This window comes from Anthonomus grandis, chromosome 22 (genome assembly GCF_022605725.1).
Source record: "Anthonomus grandis grandis chromosome 22, icAntGran1.3, whole genome shotgun sequence".
Classification (NCBI taxonomy): Eukaryota; Metazoa; Arthropoda; class Insecta; order Coleoptera; family Curculionidae; genus Anthonomus; species Anthonomus grandis.
This window is the reverse complement of record NC_065567.1, coordinates 3,799,859-3,816,841: the sequence shown is the minus strand read 5'-3', so window position 1 is coordinate 3,816,841 and position 16,983 is coordinate 3,799,859. Positions and strand designations below refer to the sequence as shown.

The window sequence follows — 16,983 nt, the reverse complement described above, 5'->3', positions numbered from 1 at the left end:
ATGTGCCAATTTTGCATTCGAGAGAATGGTCATCATTTTGAACATTACCTTTAATTTTTTTTTTCTTTTTGTTAAATATAGTTGAGTTTTTTGTTTTGTATGTTTTGTTGCTTTATGCTACAAAATAAGCTTATGTTGTAAAAATTGGAGCTATACTGTTGTAGTGTATTTTTTTTAATAATATGCTTTTGTCTTAATAAGTATATTTTGATTGCATCCAATGTATTTGCAATGAATCCAATTCTTTGTTAGTGATTTGTCTAAGTTTTATCTTTGTTATTGTTATTCATGGCCTACTAATAAATTTATGTCCTTAATTTTAGAAAATTGTCATTTATTTGTATGTTTCTTAAAAAAAAGTGCATACCATTATATATTTTTGAAAAGGTAAAAAGAAAACAAATTTATTAGTGCATATATATACAGGGTGTTCCATTAAAAAAAAACATAAGTTTGGCTTATAACTCAAAAACAGTAAATATTAAAAAAAAATAATCTACGCCACTGCATTCTACGGAAACAAATCTATAAAACTGTTTTTTTTACATATTCGATAAGTTAAAGAATAACCGAAATACAAGGGGAGTCCCAAAATGTCGAATTTTCAAAAATGGCCTATATCTTAAAAACTAAGAGGGCTTTGGAATTTTTGTTAACGGCATCGTTATTTTCACGAAAAAGTAGCACACTGTCGCGAAAACCGCATCACGCTAACGGTAAAAATAACGGAGATACCCCGCAAAAGTACCCAAAATGGGACACCCTGTACAATCGCTTGCAATAAACGTATTGGCTAAGTTTCAAGTGTTCTTCCAAGTCACATTACAGTAGGACAAATCACCTAAAAGCAAATTGTTTCTACTACAAACAACAAGGACAGAAAACCAGAACTTTCCATACTATTCAAGCCAATCAAGATAAGTCAAGTTTTGCATTTATGATGTCTACGCAAAATAAAGTACCCGCCAAAGTAATTCCATTCAATTTCTTTTTTTCTTTCTTTATAATCACGATCTAAAAAAGACATTTTTAAATAGAATATCCTATACATCTTAGACTCAAAGAAATAAAAATATATCATTTTATTGATTTAAAATATATTACATAAAATATCATTTGGCAACGCAACAGTGATGCCAATCTAAGAGACACATTACTAAGTTAAGTATAATATTGTTTTACTTCGATACACATAAATTATTAATTAACGATTTTAGTTTAACCCAAGCAGTTTATCATTAATAATTAAACTTAAGCTTACTTAAGCTTACCAAAGGTGGGCCACTTGTTACGAAGTCCGTTCTAACTTACCTTGTATTTAAGCCTAGGAGGTTAACCGAACAGATTTTCATGGTTTCAAGGCTTAAGAATCTAAACTCAAGTATTAAATATGTTGAGCTTGTTGCAAAACCAGGAAATCTGTCTTTTGCTATCCACAGGTTTAACACAACAGCTTCTTCTCAGAATCCATTCCTGACTTTTGTTGTAACATATAGGATAAGTAGGTTAAATATTTTATAAGGCACGTGGGGTTAATGTGTAAGTATTGTAACCTGTGAAGAGTATTAAGCAACTATATGTATTGATGTCATTAGTTTAAGTGGGTTGATCACATAAGGGAAATATATAAGTAATAACAATTAATGTAACCATTTAATATTATAATAAAATATAGTCAAATTTGGAACAGGGCAGAAAATGGTTGTTTTACTGTCCATCTTGGGACTATACCCTATAGCTACTGACGAATATATTACATTGTGGCTTACATTCGCACTTGCCATTTTCACAAAAAAAGTTTATCGCAAATACTACTCAATGTCTTGAATGTCTATATTCGATTCAAAGATTTGACTCTTTATTTCTCAGTTTTTTTACAATAATATAATTCATTGCTTTTTTAAATATTATGTTCCTTTATATCATGTGTCAGTACACCTAAATGAAAACTAACCACAGCTGATACACAACACACTGAACTAAACACCTGAATAAATTTTGTGCGAATATGAGAGCAAATCCATTTTGTTAAGATTTTTCGCATAATTTAAATAATTAAAGTTAGTTTTACGGCAGAAGAAAAAAGAAAGCATCTACAAGCTAAAGAACTATGAAAAATGGTCGCATTTTGTATGACATATCAGACAGTTGTTTGACAGTCCGTGTAGCTTCGAGATGGCAATTTATGTTTTATACCGCTATCTATATGTCGAAGAGTAGAAGCTTTTTTAGTGTTCCGTAAAACGCCCAAGCTTTCAGAGCCCTGCCCTGCCGATGAAATTGGCATTTGGCTTCATCAGATAAGATATAAGTATACACACTTAGACATGCAAAATGAATTTAGTCCATCGCCACATGTATGAAGCTTGTATGGTGAAAATCGGAATTGTATGTCGGCCATCTTGCTTGGCAAAATTGACAGGGAGCTGAGAGACAGTTGTTGACATTGACTGATTTGCCATTGTCATACCATTTGAGTGTGTTTTTCATTTCAATGAATGCAAGCGTGGGTTGAATTTGCTATTTGTTTTAAGGATGTTATTTTAAATTAATGACTTTTTTTCTAAAAAGTTCTTTTTAAATATTGGGAGTAATGTTTTAATTGATTTGCAGCAAGCAATTCCAGGTTTCTGGTAAGCAAATCAATATCAAAGTATTACTATTATGGTTTTGTATTGTCGATCTTTAGTCTTTAATAAAATCAAATTCAGTTGATTTCAATGAAGAAGTTTCACTTTTCAAGTATTTAATTTTTAACTTGATTATTATAAATACATATTACAAAATGTTTGGATTCTCATTTTCTATTCAACAATTAAAAATTGATTTAACATTTTCCTGAAAATTTTCTTGATGTCAGAGTATGTATATTTTAAATGGTTCTGAAAAACATGTAGAGCTATATGCAATGTAATTTTATTAAGACTTTGAGCTATAAAATTTCTTCTGATCAGTTATCTCCACAAATTTTAATAATGCTGATACTGCTGGCTTTACACTACAATACATATTTATTTTGTCTTTTTTTCACATAAATCATTTATTAAATTGATTTATAAGGTTTGTACTGCCTATTTTTTTATTTTATTTCATGCTCATATCATACCACTTCCTGTGCTCACTGAGACGAGACATAGGTATAGACTAAGGGACCTGAGCACCCGGAATGGATCAGAATTAATGTTTTTCTTACAACTTGTGTTTTTTTAGGAGTTTCTTTTTATGAATAGTATAGTTCCAAGATATGTTGTTAGTATTATAAGAGACCAACAAATATATACTATGTAAGTGATATATGTTTGAAAATGAACAAAAACTTTTTAGCATAAAGAGTTTATTTTGTTTTGTAGATGGATATATTGTTTCTTTCGATCAAACTCTGCTATAGAATTTTAATTAATATTTAAATTATAATTTAAATAATAATTTTAAAATCTGTTTAATTTTTCTTTAGGAAACAGATATAAGTACATATTAAATAAGGATAATTCATCCTCTATTGAATCTGTGCGTTAATAAAACGAGGATATTATTAACCTAATAAGAATATGTAATGATGTATGATGAGAAAACAGCACAAAAATTTCCTTTTCTAATCTGTTTAAAATTAGGGTAGTTCAGTGCTAACAAAATACTTTTAAACATTTTTAGATTAACTCTATAACTCTATAATTTATATAATGTCTGTTATAATAAATTATTGTATATTATGTATATCATTTTAAGAATTTTTTTTGTCAGGAAAATTAAATAATAAATGCTTTAAAGAAAAACATTGTTTTATTTCTATTTGTCCAATTGGTGATTATTGCAGTAAATTAACTCATTTAGATATGTAAAATAAAGCTGAGAAGTTTTATTTTTGTTCAGATCAATAGCTGATGCTAATACCTAATCAAAAAGGCCCTTTTCTCTATGAGTAACCTTTTTGAATAGGCGTTTGCTTTAGATATTACGATTAAATGATAAGATTGTCAGATTAAATAAAATTTGATTTCCCGCTTTAATTCGGCCACGCCTTTCACCATTTTAATTGGTCCAATTAGTGTAATGTAGAGGTAGAACACCCTGTATATTTAATATAATTATTGTTTTTCGTGCACGAGTATACCGATTAAATAAACTATATATTACATTGTTATAAGTTATATATTACAGTGATCAAATTGCATAGCTAAGCAGCATTGACCAATAACTGACACCAATTTTGTAACAAAGGTAACACAAATTAAAATTTGACTATGTAGAAGCCAGATGTCTCTTTTGATTACCCTTTACCACCAAGTTATCAAATCTTTACATGGCGACTCTGCCAGCTGTCTGCAGAGCAGAAATAATAGCCTGATGGCGTAATATATAATTAATAAGCATTTATATGGCACATAACTGAGAAAATGGGCAGTGCCAAGTCCAAAGAAGAAATTGTTATCAACCAGGCTTCCAATGGAGACGCTCGGAGCCAGAAAACTGAGTGGAAGAATGATGGACTTACTTTGACTGAATCCCTTTTGGTATTTCTGGTAGTTGCAATAGTACTGCTAATAGCTTATGTGACAATTAAACGTCTGAGGAGAGGCTTGAGGACTACCATAAGGAGAGAAATTTACAGAAATAAACTGCGGAGATCCAGAGATGAATTGAGAAGAGAAGAAGCTGTCTAACATTTTAGGTATCTACAATAAGGAATGGGGAAAAAAATTTATATGGAAGTTGCATGTAAATGTATCAAAGGGAAAATTAAAATAATATGTATGTAATATGGAAATATATAGCTAAAATGAATGTATTAAGAAGTATTCAAGTAAGTGATTTTTAGTTAGTATGTACAATAATGTATGGTTAGGTATATTGTCATATTAGGTAGTTAAAATAAGGACCCAATAAACATAAAGACTAAATTTTAATGGGAGATAGGATAAAGCAAATTTTAAATTCTCTAAATGGTATTAAAAGTAATTTAATTAAGTTAAGCTACGAGAGACGAAAAATGCCCATAGTTCAAGCTAAACTAGATGAGGCGAAAGCTATTTATTCTGAATTAAATAGCGAAATAATAATTATTAATGGAAAAATAAATAATTCAGAAATAGATGCTAAAGATATCGACATCATAAAACATATAGTTTCAGAAATTAAAAAAGTATATCAGGAAATTGTAGATTTTGGAAATAACTGTAGTATAGAAAAAATTAACGATTTCAACATGTTTTCAACGGGTTTTGATCTGAAGGTAGCAACTAGTCTGTTACCCGTTTTAAATGACTCTGAAGACACTACTCTAAAACTAATCGAATCTGCTGAATTCTACGACTCAATACTTAATGCTGAAGGCAAATCTATGTTAATTAAATTTATTCTAAAAACACGCCTTTCCAACAGTGCAAAATTAAGGCTCAAATCGTAGCCGATTGATAGTTCTAGCCTGGACACTTATCCCCGCTTCCATCGATACCTCACAACAGAAGCCGAAATCATGCGAGGTGACGACCGCATCGCGATGGCAAAAATTCCGCGCTGGGGCACATATTTTGCGTTGATTCGAAATAATATTTTACTGCAGTTATTATAGTGGTTTATAGTAAGATTACGCATTTAAAATTTTAAACTACCAAACTATTTTGATACTCGCTTTGAGTTTTAAAAAGAATAAAAATTCAATAATAAAAATGTAAAATATTAGGTCCTGCGGTATCTCTACTTAGTCGTTCCACTATACGACGTGCGTCACCAAATCTCGGCTTCAATTTTGACGCCACGAAACCAGTGTCACATCTAGTACTATCGATCGGCTACGCTCAAATCCAACTACGAGTCAGTGCAGGCTCTTTTAAATGACATTAAAACTCACCTTTTAACTAAAAAATCAGATATTGCCCTTCAGGCTAAACTTTTTTCGTTAACACAAAATGAAAAATCCATCGCAGAATTTGGAAAAGAATTAGAAGACCTATTCGTAGATTTAACTATTTCGCAAGCAAATGGAAATGATAATACATTTGAGACCTTAAGGCCAATAAACCAAAAACGAACTGTCTATTCTTAAAAATGAGAGTAATGCAGATTTTATTAAATATATAAATAAAGAAATAAAAAATATTCTAATCGGAGGGGCCCCCGAATAAATATTATTAAAGGAATTATTAGAGTGACGGATAAAGACGAAATAGGAATAATTTTAAACGATTTCCATTTGCTTCCTACTAGTGGTCACGCAGGAGTAAATAGAATGATAAACAATATTAAAAAATATTATTTTTGGTCAAGTATGTATAATGATGTGAAGACTTTTGTTAAAAGATATGACTCATGTCAGAGATAGAAGCATTCAAATCATTATACTAAAGAGCCGATGACGATAACTTCTACGGCAACCTCTTCGTTCCAGAAGATATTTTTGGATATTGTTGGACCACTTCCTGTAGACGTAAAGACGTAAGACGGATAATCGTACATATTAACACTTCAATGCAAGTTAACCAAATTTGTCGAGGCTTATCCTCTTAAAAATAAAGACGCAGTCTCTGTTGCAAACACATTTGTAGACAAGTTTAGTAGTGTTTTACGTTTTGGAATTCCCAAGAAAATCACAACCGATAGGGGCTCGAAGTTTATTAATTGTACTATGACTGAAACTTGTAAACTTTTAAATGTTAATCAATTACAATCCACAGCTTATCACCACGAAAGTATTGGTGCCTTAGAAAACACACACAAAGAGTTAGGTGCTTATTTAAGAATTCAAACAAAAAGTCATGACGTCACATGGAGTACATGGCTTCCTTACTGGTGTTTTTCTTACAATACTTCAGTCCATAATTCCATACTCTCCTTTCGAACTTGTTTTTGGTAAACAGTGTCACATCCCTACCAACATTAATTCCAATGTTGAACGTCTTTACAATTTCGATGACTACCCCCTTGAGTTAAAATATAGGTTGCAAAAGGCTCACGAAGATGCCAGGGAAAATTTAATTAATTCAAAAATACAACGAAAGCAAAATTACGACGAAAAAATGAATCCCATTATATATCATCAGGGAGATTTAATATTAGTGAAAAATAAGGAAAGAAATAAAATTTCAAGTCCTTGTTTCTTGGGCCCTTATTTAGGAGATTCCTAAATTTTAATTAGTAATAAAAAATTTAGGAATCTCCAAATGTTGCGATTCTGAAGGATAATAAAAATATTGTTGGACACAAAAATAGAACTAAAAGATATAATGTGGCTTAGTATTAAATAGGTAATTAAGTAAGTACATATTATTATGCTATTATTGGTATTTAAGTTTTATATTATATAAATATTGGTTTTGTTGTTAATTTTAGAAATAATATTGAATAGATAGTAAGTGTATCCACGGTGTTGCTAGTGTTTTACTTTTATGTTACAGTCTCCAGAAATGTCGACTCAGGGAGTCGTAATGTAGAGGTAGAACACCCTGTATATTTAATATAATTATTGTTTTTCGTGCACGAGTATACCGATTAAATAAATTATATATTACATTATTATAACCAGTGATGAAAGTTCATAGCTAAGAATTGACCAATATATACTGACACCAATTTTGTAACAAAGGTAACACAGATTAAAATCAGACTATGTAGAAACGAGATGTTTCTTTTGATAATCCTTTACCAACAAGTTATCAAATCCTTACATTAGGCACGTCAAACTGTCAAGTTAGTTACAACAGTATCCATTGCCAAGCGCTAGTTAATTTGTCAGAAGAATTTCTAGCAGTTTCTATGCAACCACCGCTTCTCTATATATTTGTATTCTGTGTCCATCGCGAATAGACAAGCGAAAAGCATTTTGTCCATAAATGGCCATACACACGGTCAAGCACGGTCAAGGTGCGCAACTGAAGAAGCGAACCGACCGCTTGGCGCGGAGCGAAGCGAACTGGCGATTCTTGATTTTTTGATGAGGCTCGCAGGCAAGCGCCAAGTCTTCATTTTCAGTCTATTGTTAATAGGGTGTTTTATTTCAAGCAAACGAACAGGTCACAAAAAAAAGAAAACAACCACTGACACAGACCCTCTTTTGCAACTTGTGTTACAGAAACTTGATTCAGCGAAAGCGTTTTTGGGAAACATGTAGCCGAAAAGTTACGACATCTATATCCATTTATGAGAATTATGGCTAAAAAACTAATTAATGATGCTTTGTTTGAAGCACAAATAGGAACCTTAGATAGAAATGCTTATATTTGTTTTCCATTCATGTAACATTAATTATTCACAGAATGTTTTTTGCAGCATTACAGACGCAAATAGCCCATCCCACCTCCAGTGAAATTAGTAACCAACAGGTTGACAAAAGTGATTCCGGACAAACGTCCAGATCTGTTGCGCAATATTTTTCTTCTTACCTACAAACACAATAAATATTTGAACAAATAATGCGTTTTAAAATTAAATAAAAAAAAAACAGTGGCATTGTTGAAACTACAGAACGTTTTGTGAGTTTTTTCATTGCTCACTAGCAATGAAAAAACTACACTTAGTTATTAAATAATCTATTATTTTGTATTTACTATTGTTTTATTTTGTAGTTTAAAATTTTTTGCTCCTCTGTTTATTTTGGGTGAAACGTTTTCTTTTTAATCAAAAAATTTGTTTTTAAAACCATAAAAAAACACTTATACAATTACATAACTTATTTAATTTACAATTCAGAAGATATATGTACATTTAAGTTGTTTGTTAAATTTACAAAAATACATTTCAAATATAAATAATTCTATAATATTAATTATTATTATTATTTTATTTACTTATGCAATCATGTTGCCAAGGTACTTTACCTTCTTCATTAAAATGTCTTAAAAATGATTCTCTGACTTTCTTCGCTTTTTGGTTTGCATGGCGGTTATGTCCCCGCTACAAATTTTCTGTACCATTAGCGGTAGTAATTCCATTTTCTTGTGTATTTAATTGTGATAAATAAAACTCACCACACTTACGTTACTTTATAGTTGTGCAATATACAACACGTTAAAACCGCCAACTCTATGGTTTTTAGATTCATGTTTATTTGTGTGTGTAGTAAGCGAAAACGAGCAGCCAGAATACCAAAAGTAATTTCTACTACGTTTCTAGCTCGAGAAAGACGATAGTTAAAAGTTTTTTTCGAGTAATTAAGTTCTTTGACATTATAGGGTTTTAAAATTTTCTTGCAATGCAAAGGGTTCATCGCCAACAAATACAAATGGTAATTTTACTTTTTTAGAACCAACTTTCTTTAAACCTGGTATTAAATTACTTATTACCAATAAGTTTGTGAAAAAAATCGCTATTTTCTAAGACGCCCCCATCGGAAACACGACCATTAGTGCCAATATAAACTCGTAATTAGCGTTAAACAATTGCCATTAAAACAATGCTAAAGAACCCTTTATCGTTGTAATAATAGGAGTCGCTATTTGGTGGTCGAAAAATGCTAATATGCTTGCCATCGGTAGCACCCAGACAATTGGGGAAATTCCATTTTTGTTCACATCCCTTAGCTATTTTTCCCATTCATTTTCTGTTGTTGGAAACTGCAATTAATAGAAAGAGTTTAAACAAGAAATACATAATAGAATGCAATTAAACTTACTTTTGCAAATTCTTTCCAAAGTACGGTGCATAGTGCTTCACAAGTTTCTGGAATAATTTTTCCTAGAGCCTGCGGGGATATTACAGCACTATACTTTAAATCTTGTAAGCTGCGGCCTGTTGCTAACCATCTCAAAGTGAATGATAACCTTTCATGCGGACTTATAGATTGTCGCACAGTATCTTCTTTCTGAATGTATGGTGATACAAAATATAATAGTTCCATGTACATTTCTTCGGGCATTCGGGCTTATATTGACTTCTTTTATGTAAACATGTCTTCACCCACTTTCTTTTATCACATCTTTTTTCTTCAGACGTTTTTTTATTAATCGCACACATAATAGCGGTACTAATTAGACATAAATCTTTATTATTGAGTGACATTTTGTATTTAGGTTCATTCAAAATGAAGTGATGTCTGTCAGACTTGATTTTAACGTGTGTACGCAAATACATAACAGTTAAGACTCGCAGACTTGCTTCTTCAGGCAAGCGCGAAAGCATGCTTGACCGTGTGTATGGCCATTAAGACGAATGAACCTCATTTAATCTAGCTATAAACACGCTGTTTTATAGCCTACTACCTAATACCGGTGTGTTTGGAATTATTTTTGGAGCACCGTTTGTTTATTTTCTGTATTTTTCACAACGCTTTAGTTAGTGCAATAAAATCTTTAGATGGTGATGTATGTAACCATAAGAATAATTCAACGTCGGAAAGTTTTATTATTATAATCTAACTAACTCATTTAAGATCGAATTTTAGCCGGTTACATTAAGCTGAATGTCCCCAAACGAAAAGGAGGTCGCAAATCTGATGGGAAACCTCATTCTTTTTCTCTAATGTAAAATCTTATAAAAGTGCATATAGTGCTTTCATTTCAAAACGATCCACCCTTAATAACTTTCTTATAAAAAAAAAAAAAAAAAAAAAAAAAAAAAAACACGTCAAATTAGATATACAGGGGGACGTTTAATTATGCATTTACTGAAGTTCTGTCAATCACCTCCTCACCACCAGCAAACCTCACTTTAATATGTCAAATGGGAACCCCCATCGTGTGATACATCATAGTAAGCAGCATAAGATTCTCTATTCAACGGTACCAAAAAAACTGAAATCGGTAAATGTGTAAGCAAATAGTTAGCGAAAATGTCTAGAAATAATGAATATTTTATTTACGTCAAACTTTGGTATGTCAAATGGCTACCCCATGGTGTGATACATTATTTTAAAGGGCATTCATTATGCTATCAATGGTTGTAAAAAAAATAAAATTGATTGACCAAGAAGCAATTAAAGTGTAAATCGGTAGGGTAGAAAAACAAATTTAATTAGTTTAACAAATTTATTTTATTAAATGTTCAAAATGCGCGCCGTTATTAGCAAGACAATAAAAAAGCCTATTTTCAGACTCCTTATGAACATTGGCAAGGTTCTGCCCGCTAATTTCTCTGCATTCTTGAAATATTCTATTTTTTAAATTCTCAATACTCTCAGGTGGGGTTTTATAAACTTTGCTTTTTAAGTAGCCCCAAAGAAAAAAGTCTAGTGAGGTTAGGTCCGGAGACCGCGCAGGCCATTCGATTGACAAGACAAGACAAGAAAGTTATTAAGGGTGAATCGTTTTGAAATGAAAGCACTGTACATGTACACTGTACAATGTATAGCATGTTTTAATAATAATTTTGCACGACATTTTTTTATTATTAAAAAGAAATAAAATCTTTGTTATTTAATTGCTTTTGTCAATTAGTATGATCTTTTATATGATTTTTGTAGGTATATGTCCGTCATCGCAAATTGCAAGTTTGTCAGAAGTTTATAATGGCTGCATACAATGTTTGTCAAAGGAGAATAATTGCAATTTGCAAGAAACTCCAGGCTGCGAACGAAGTTATGAAAGAAAAAAGAGAATTCCTAAAACTGTTGAAAAATTGGATCCTGTGAAGTTGTTTATAAGTCAACTAGAAGTCACTATGGAAGGCAGAAATCTTGAAGAATCTATATTTCGGAATATAACATCTCTATACTTTGACAATTGTATAATAAAAATGCAGTAGACTGTCTAAAAGTGAATTACAAGTATTTCAGCCAAGTATTTACTACATATTTTAACATAGGGTTTGGCAATGCAGCTACTGATGTTTGTAGCTATTGTGTAAAAACAGGATCGAAAATAGTTATGTCTCAAAGCTCTTCTAAAAAACAAAAAAATTACCACTGAGCTAAAACTATACAAATTTCATGCATTACAATTCCATAAGTTAATGAAAACAAGAAAAACAAGATACAATTTAATATTTCTTCTATTTACAGCAAGTTCAAGTATTACCTAAGGTACCTTCAGGAAGCATTTTGCGCACATTTTTTGCAGATGGCTGTGGAGGCCATAATAATAGTTCTATCGTACATGCTTTGATGTTTTGGCTCCATAAGTTGTCAGGTGAAAAAGTAAAGAAAATAGAAATTATATAATTTCGATCAGAGTTCAATCTTCCCGCCGATCGTATCTTTGGACGCATTGGGAAGATATCAAGGTCTCATAGTATCATAAAAACTCTAGATGGAGAGGTACGGACAATTGGAACTGACTGAAATGTGCTTGTTGTCAAAAATATGTTGTCGTGGTTTAAAAAAATGGACTAAAGAATAAGTTCTTGTCGAAGATTTTTTATTAAAAAAAGTTTGTACGCAACAATATTTGGGATAAAGGTAAGATAAGACAAAAGAAATCCAATCTCTACTAAAACCCCGCATTCGATTCGATCAAGTAGACTTACCGGGGCGATCTTTGGATCATAAAACTCGAAAAATTCATCCATTATCCCAAAGATGCTGGTCATACACTTTTATAAAAGGTAAAAACACAAAATCTACATCATGTCAAATCATCATCTACAAAATCGTCACGAACTTAATAATTATACCTAGACTGCCAATTCAATGAAAAGTAAATGGCCACTACTAGGGGGCCGCCATTTTGCGTGATTGTGTCCTTTCGATGTTGGTCACTCTGACAAATTTTATTGTGTTTTATTTGTTGTGCCAATTATAGGGAAACAAAACAATTAAAGTTTTTGAGAGGTTATGTTTACAAAAATAGAAGATAGAAAGTTACATATAGGTAAGAATTTGAGATAGTTGCGTTAGATCTGTGATTTTTCTTGTACTTCTTTAAGAATTTCATTAAAATTAATGAAAAAAAGTAATCCTTACCTAAAATGAGACAAAGTTTCAATCAACTTGGAATAGATGCATGCACTTTAAAATATTTGTTTTATTATTCTGATAATCTTGAACCTTATAAATCTTAACTTAAACTTGAATCGTATAAATCCTAATACCATGAAAATGAGGATCTTCATTTAAATTGCTTGTATTTAATTGTTTGTAACAAATTCAGTTAAAAACATTTTTATTTTCTTTCTATTTTTACTATGACGACTTTCCTTCCATGTACAATGTTTCCACATTAATAGGTACTACCATCTATAAAAATCAAAATATAGATGATTTTTTGAGGGTTTAATATAGATCGTGTTATCGTGAGCTACGTATTACCCAAAATAATGGCCACACCGCTTGGTTGCGGTGTTGCCATTAGTTACAAATTTTGAGACAACTTTTTGTCTTCAAGATTGTAAAAAATGCCACACAAAACATCAAAAACCACCTGTTAAAGTGGTCCAGGATATAGAACAGCGGGAAGAAATGGTTTGCAGTACCCTAGAACTTGATTCGACACGGTCCACTAGAAGTGTTGGAGAGGAACTGGGAATGAGCAATAAAACTGTTTTTCGTATCTGGAAAAAATATGGGTACAAATGTTTCAAGTATTCAAAAACTCAAAAAATTCAAAACCCGCAAATGAAAACGAATATTTTTTAAAAAATATTTTGTTTTCTGATGAATCTTCTTTTCCATTACATGGCAAAGACAATCCTTCCATTGTTCGTTATTGGTCTCAAGAAAAGGAGCACAGAAGTTTTCAGTTTCGTACCCAGTATCCTCAGAAATTGAATGTTTGGGCAGGTATTTTGGGCGACAATGTTATAGGGCCATTTTTTATTGATGGCACATTAAACGCTCAAAAGTACCTTGAGTTGCTGCAAAACCAAGTTCTTCCTGCCATTCAAATCCTACCTGATGTAGACCTGGGATCGGTTTATTTTCAGCAAGATGGCTGTCCTGCTCATAACGCGGCTAGGGTAAAAGAATTTTTAACAAATACTTTTCTAAACCGCCTTATTAGTGGGACTGGCGATATTAAATGGCCTCCTAGATCTCCAGATTTGTCTCCAAATGACTTTTTTTCTGTGGGGTTACCTTAAGCAGACCATTTACAAGCATGAGTTTAGTAGACCAACAAATTTAGAGGAGTTGCGAAATAAAATTGACGAAGGTGGCAATTCCATTTTAACTGAAACTCTGAAGTTTTTTTAAGGGCGAGTTAAGTTTTTGTTTAGCGAAAGAAGGCGGTTTATTTGAGCCTTTTATTTAAAAAATGATATGTTGTTAAGTTTGTTTATTAGAGTTTTATTTCTGATTTTTTATTATATTTTTATCAGAGTTGATATTTTATTTTTTATTAGAATAACGCTTTAATTTTCAATATGGAAAACACAGCATATTAAACATTTTAAGATTACAATTCTATGCGGGTTTTACACATTGTCATGTCTGTAAAACCCGCATTAGAATAAATTTTTAGAAAATGCCTGGATTTTCGCGTAATATTTTGGGACAATTTGTCGCCAAACGACGCAACTCCCACGAAAGTCAGATGTTTACTAATCCCCATAGAGTAATTAAAAGTATAATTAATATTAATTTTTTATTTAATATTATATTTAATATTCATTTCTCGGGCCGGCTGGGGCGGTGCTCTGTCGCAGGCACTCGTACACGCGCGACGTTGCAAAATTTCGCCTCTATGCGGTTTCCTATAAGTAACGAACGAAAACACGATCTGTATAGTAAAAATATATTATTCTATCATAAACAACACAGACAATTCACAATAATTCGGTTCTGAGAAACAGTGAACCAAATACCGTTAAATAAAGTTAAATTAAAACTACTATAAACATAGCAGCCACCAGGCAGTGTCATTTTTGGGTATCGTGGCCATATGCATTAGCAGTCCATTATATTTATTATGTTCGTGGTGCCTGTCGACACAGAAAAAAGCTAACATGGACTTTCGGCTTTGTGAACATACGAAATATGTCAAGACAAGTGTCAAACCCGTCAGCGGACAGTGGCGGTAAATGTCAGCGTCTGTCTCGTCAGTTTGATTGTGAATATTGTGATTGTTATTACTAGGATATTTGTAATCTGTAGACAAACAAATTCGCGATATTTTGCTCTAACGTTTAATTTGCTTTTCAAAACTAGTGTATGACTAATGTGACTAAGACGAGAGAAATGAATGTACTTGTTATAGTAATAACAATTCTTCTATCTTTGATATCTGTGTTGTTAGCATTATTACAACATTATTATTTTATGTTCACCATATACAAGAAGCCAACTTTAAGATTTTATTATCCAGAATTTGAAGACTTGATTCCAACGGATCAACATAAATACACGGCTTTAGATTATCCCATACCGTCAGACGCTCATATCGAAGATTCAGTATTAAATGATCTGACATCAGCTCTACAGTCAGATTCAGAAGATATAAAAATAAGTGATCGAAGTAAAAGAAAAATGGGCACCAATTCAGAAGTTTATAATACGATCCAGGCTGCCTTAGCTTTTAAGATTTCTGGTAAAAATAATAAAGCTATGAAGCTATTTGAACATGCCAGTGCATTAGCTCCTGATAATGCTGATGTTTTAAATTGGTATGGTGAGTTTTTGGAGCAACATCATGATATTTTAACTGCTGATGAATTGTATTTTAAGGTACAAATAGTTATTATACTATATACATATTTCTTCAAGGGTCTGGTATGAAAACTAAATATGAATTGGGGTGTATAGGCATTTTATTGGAGTTTATTTGAATTAAGAAATATTTTTATTTATTTATATAGAGGGCAGCAATACATCCATAATAATAAACAATTTTTATAGTACTACATTATTCAAAAAATAACATTCGAGATTTTCAAAAATAAGCAACTTTAAAACAAAAATGGTACTTTATTCATTAATAAATACTAATACCAAATAAAATCTAACAATTCATTACATTAACAACTCCTTTTTAACCAGAATCAGAATGTCACTTATTCTGGCTTGAATTACAGGTGTTATCCTAAACAGTACCTCTAGCCCTAGAAGCACAGGGTAGAAATATTGTAACAATAACCACAAGGTGGAGTCATAGGATGCCTATATTAAAGTATATTTTTCATGTTGTATCTAAAATAAACAAATAAAAACATATGTTTATATTTTTTCAAAAATTATTTACAATCTGCTTGCTTAGCACATACCCCTTTTGCCAGTGTTCACATTTATTCAGTTTTCTGTTTTGTTTTTTCGAGGGCAGAATGCACATTGGCCTAGAAGGTCCACTGAAGTTTCTGATATGGAAAGTTGTGTTTCTTTGCATGGATCTCTTGAGTAAGTTCTAGGACATATTGTGTGGGAGTTGAGCTTGTTCTAATTACTTTTCCTATATATGGTTTTGCAGAAGATGTTTTGGCCTGATACATTGTAATCAATTATAGACCATATTTATCTGGCTTATTTACTATATACATTTTAAATGGGCAACAACCCCTAAATCTTCTAAAAAAGTGTTTCGTGATGACATGTTCTGATGGCATGTGGCTTGCAGGCTAGCTTTCAAAAATTTTCCAAATATCCACAGCTCAGAGGAAAATTTATCCAATTTTTTTGCTTTTGTTTCTGGTTTCTTTATTATCAAACCTCAAACACACATTTAATAAATGCAATAGCAATATAAATATAAATTTATTAGAAGCAAATTTTGGTGTTACAGTAGATTTTAAAAATTTAGTTACAATTAATAATATTAAGACAGCAAACCAAATAAAAGAGAAAACAAATATAGACCATGTCCTCTCGGATTATGCTGTTGGTGAGTTTGGGACCAATTTTTGTTAACAATAACTTACTATCAGACCATAAATTGTCAACCTTTTATGTAAAAAAAAATTATTTAACATTCGAAGCTAAAGTACCAAAAGAAATAAACTTGTTAAGTCATAAAAAATTTCAGCATGTTTTTGAGTAGTGTATTAAAAACTGTAATAATTCATAATTTCAGGATCTTATAGATTTCGTAGTTAAGTGTAAAAATCAATGCCAGTCTAAGAAAATAATTAAAGCACATAGTAGTAATAATCGGATCAATGGGCAAATACTGGAAAAGAGAGAGAGAGGAATGCTAT

The 16,983-nt window shown here is 31.5% G+C and overlaps 1 protein-coding gene across 1 annotated transcript in view; it reads left to right on the top strand.

The window, feature by feature from the left end:
- The first annotated feature begins 14,876 nt into the window (after positions 1–14,876).
- The window catches only part of LOC126748185 (protein adenylyltransferase Fic), a 40,167-nt gene continuing 38,060 nt past the window's right edge, over positions 14,877–16,983 (top strand). Inside the window, exon 1 of the mRNA XM_050457236.1 lies at positions 14,877–15,523. Within this exon, the coding sequence (XP_050313193.1) occupies positions 15,011–15,523 (513 nt within the window). The 5' untranslated portion in view covers positions 14,877–15,010. The remainder of the gene's footprint in view (positions 15,524–16,983) is intronic.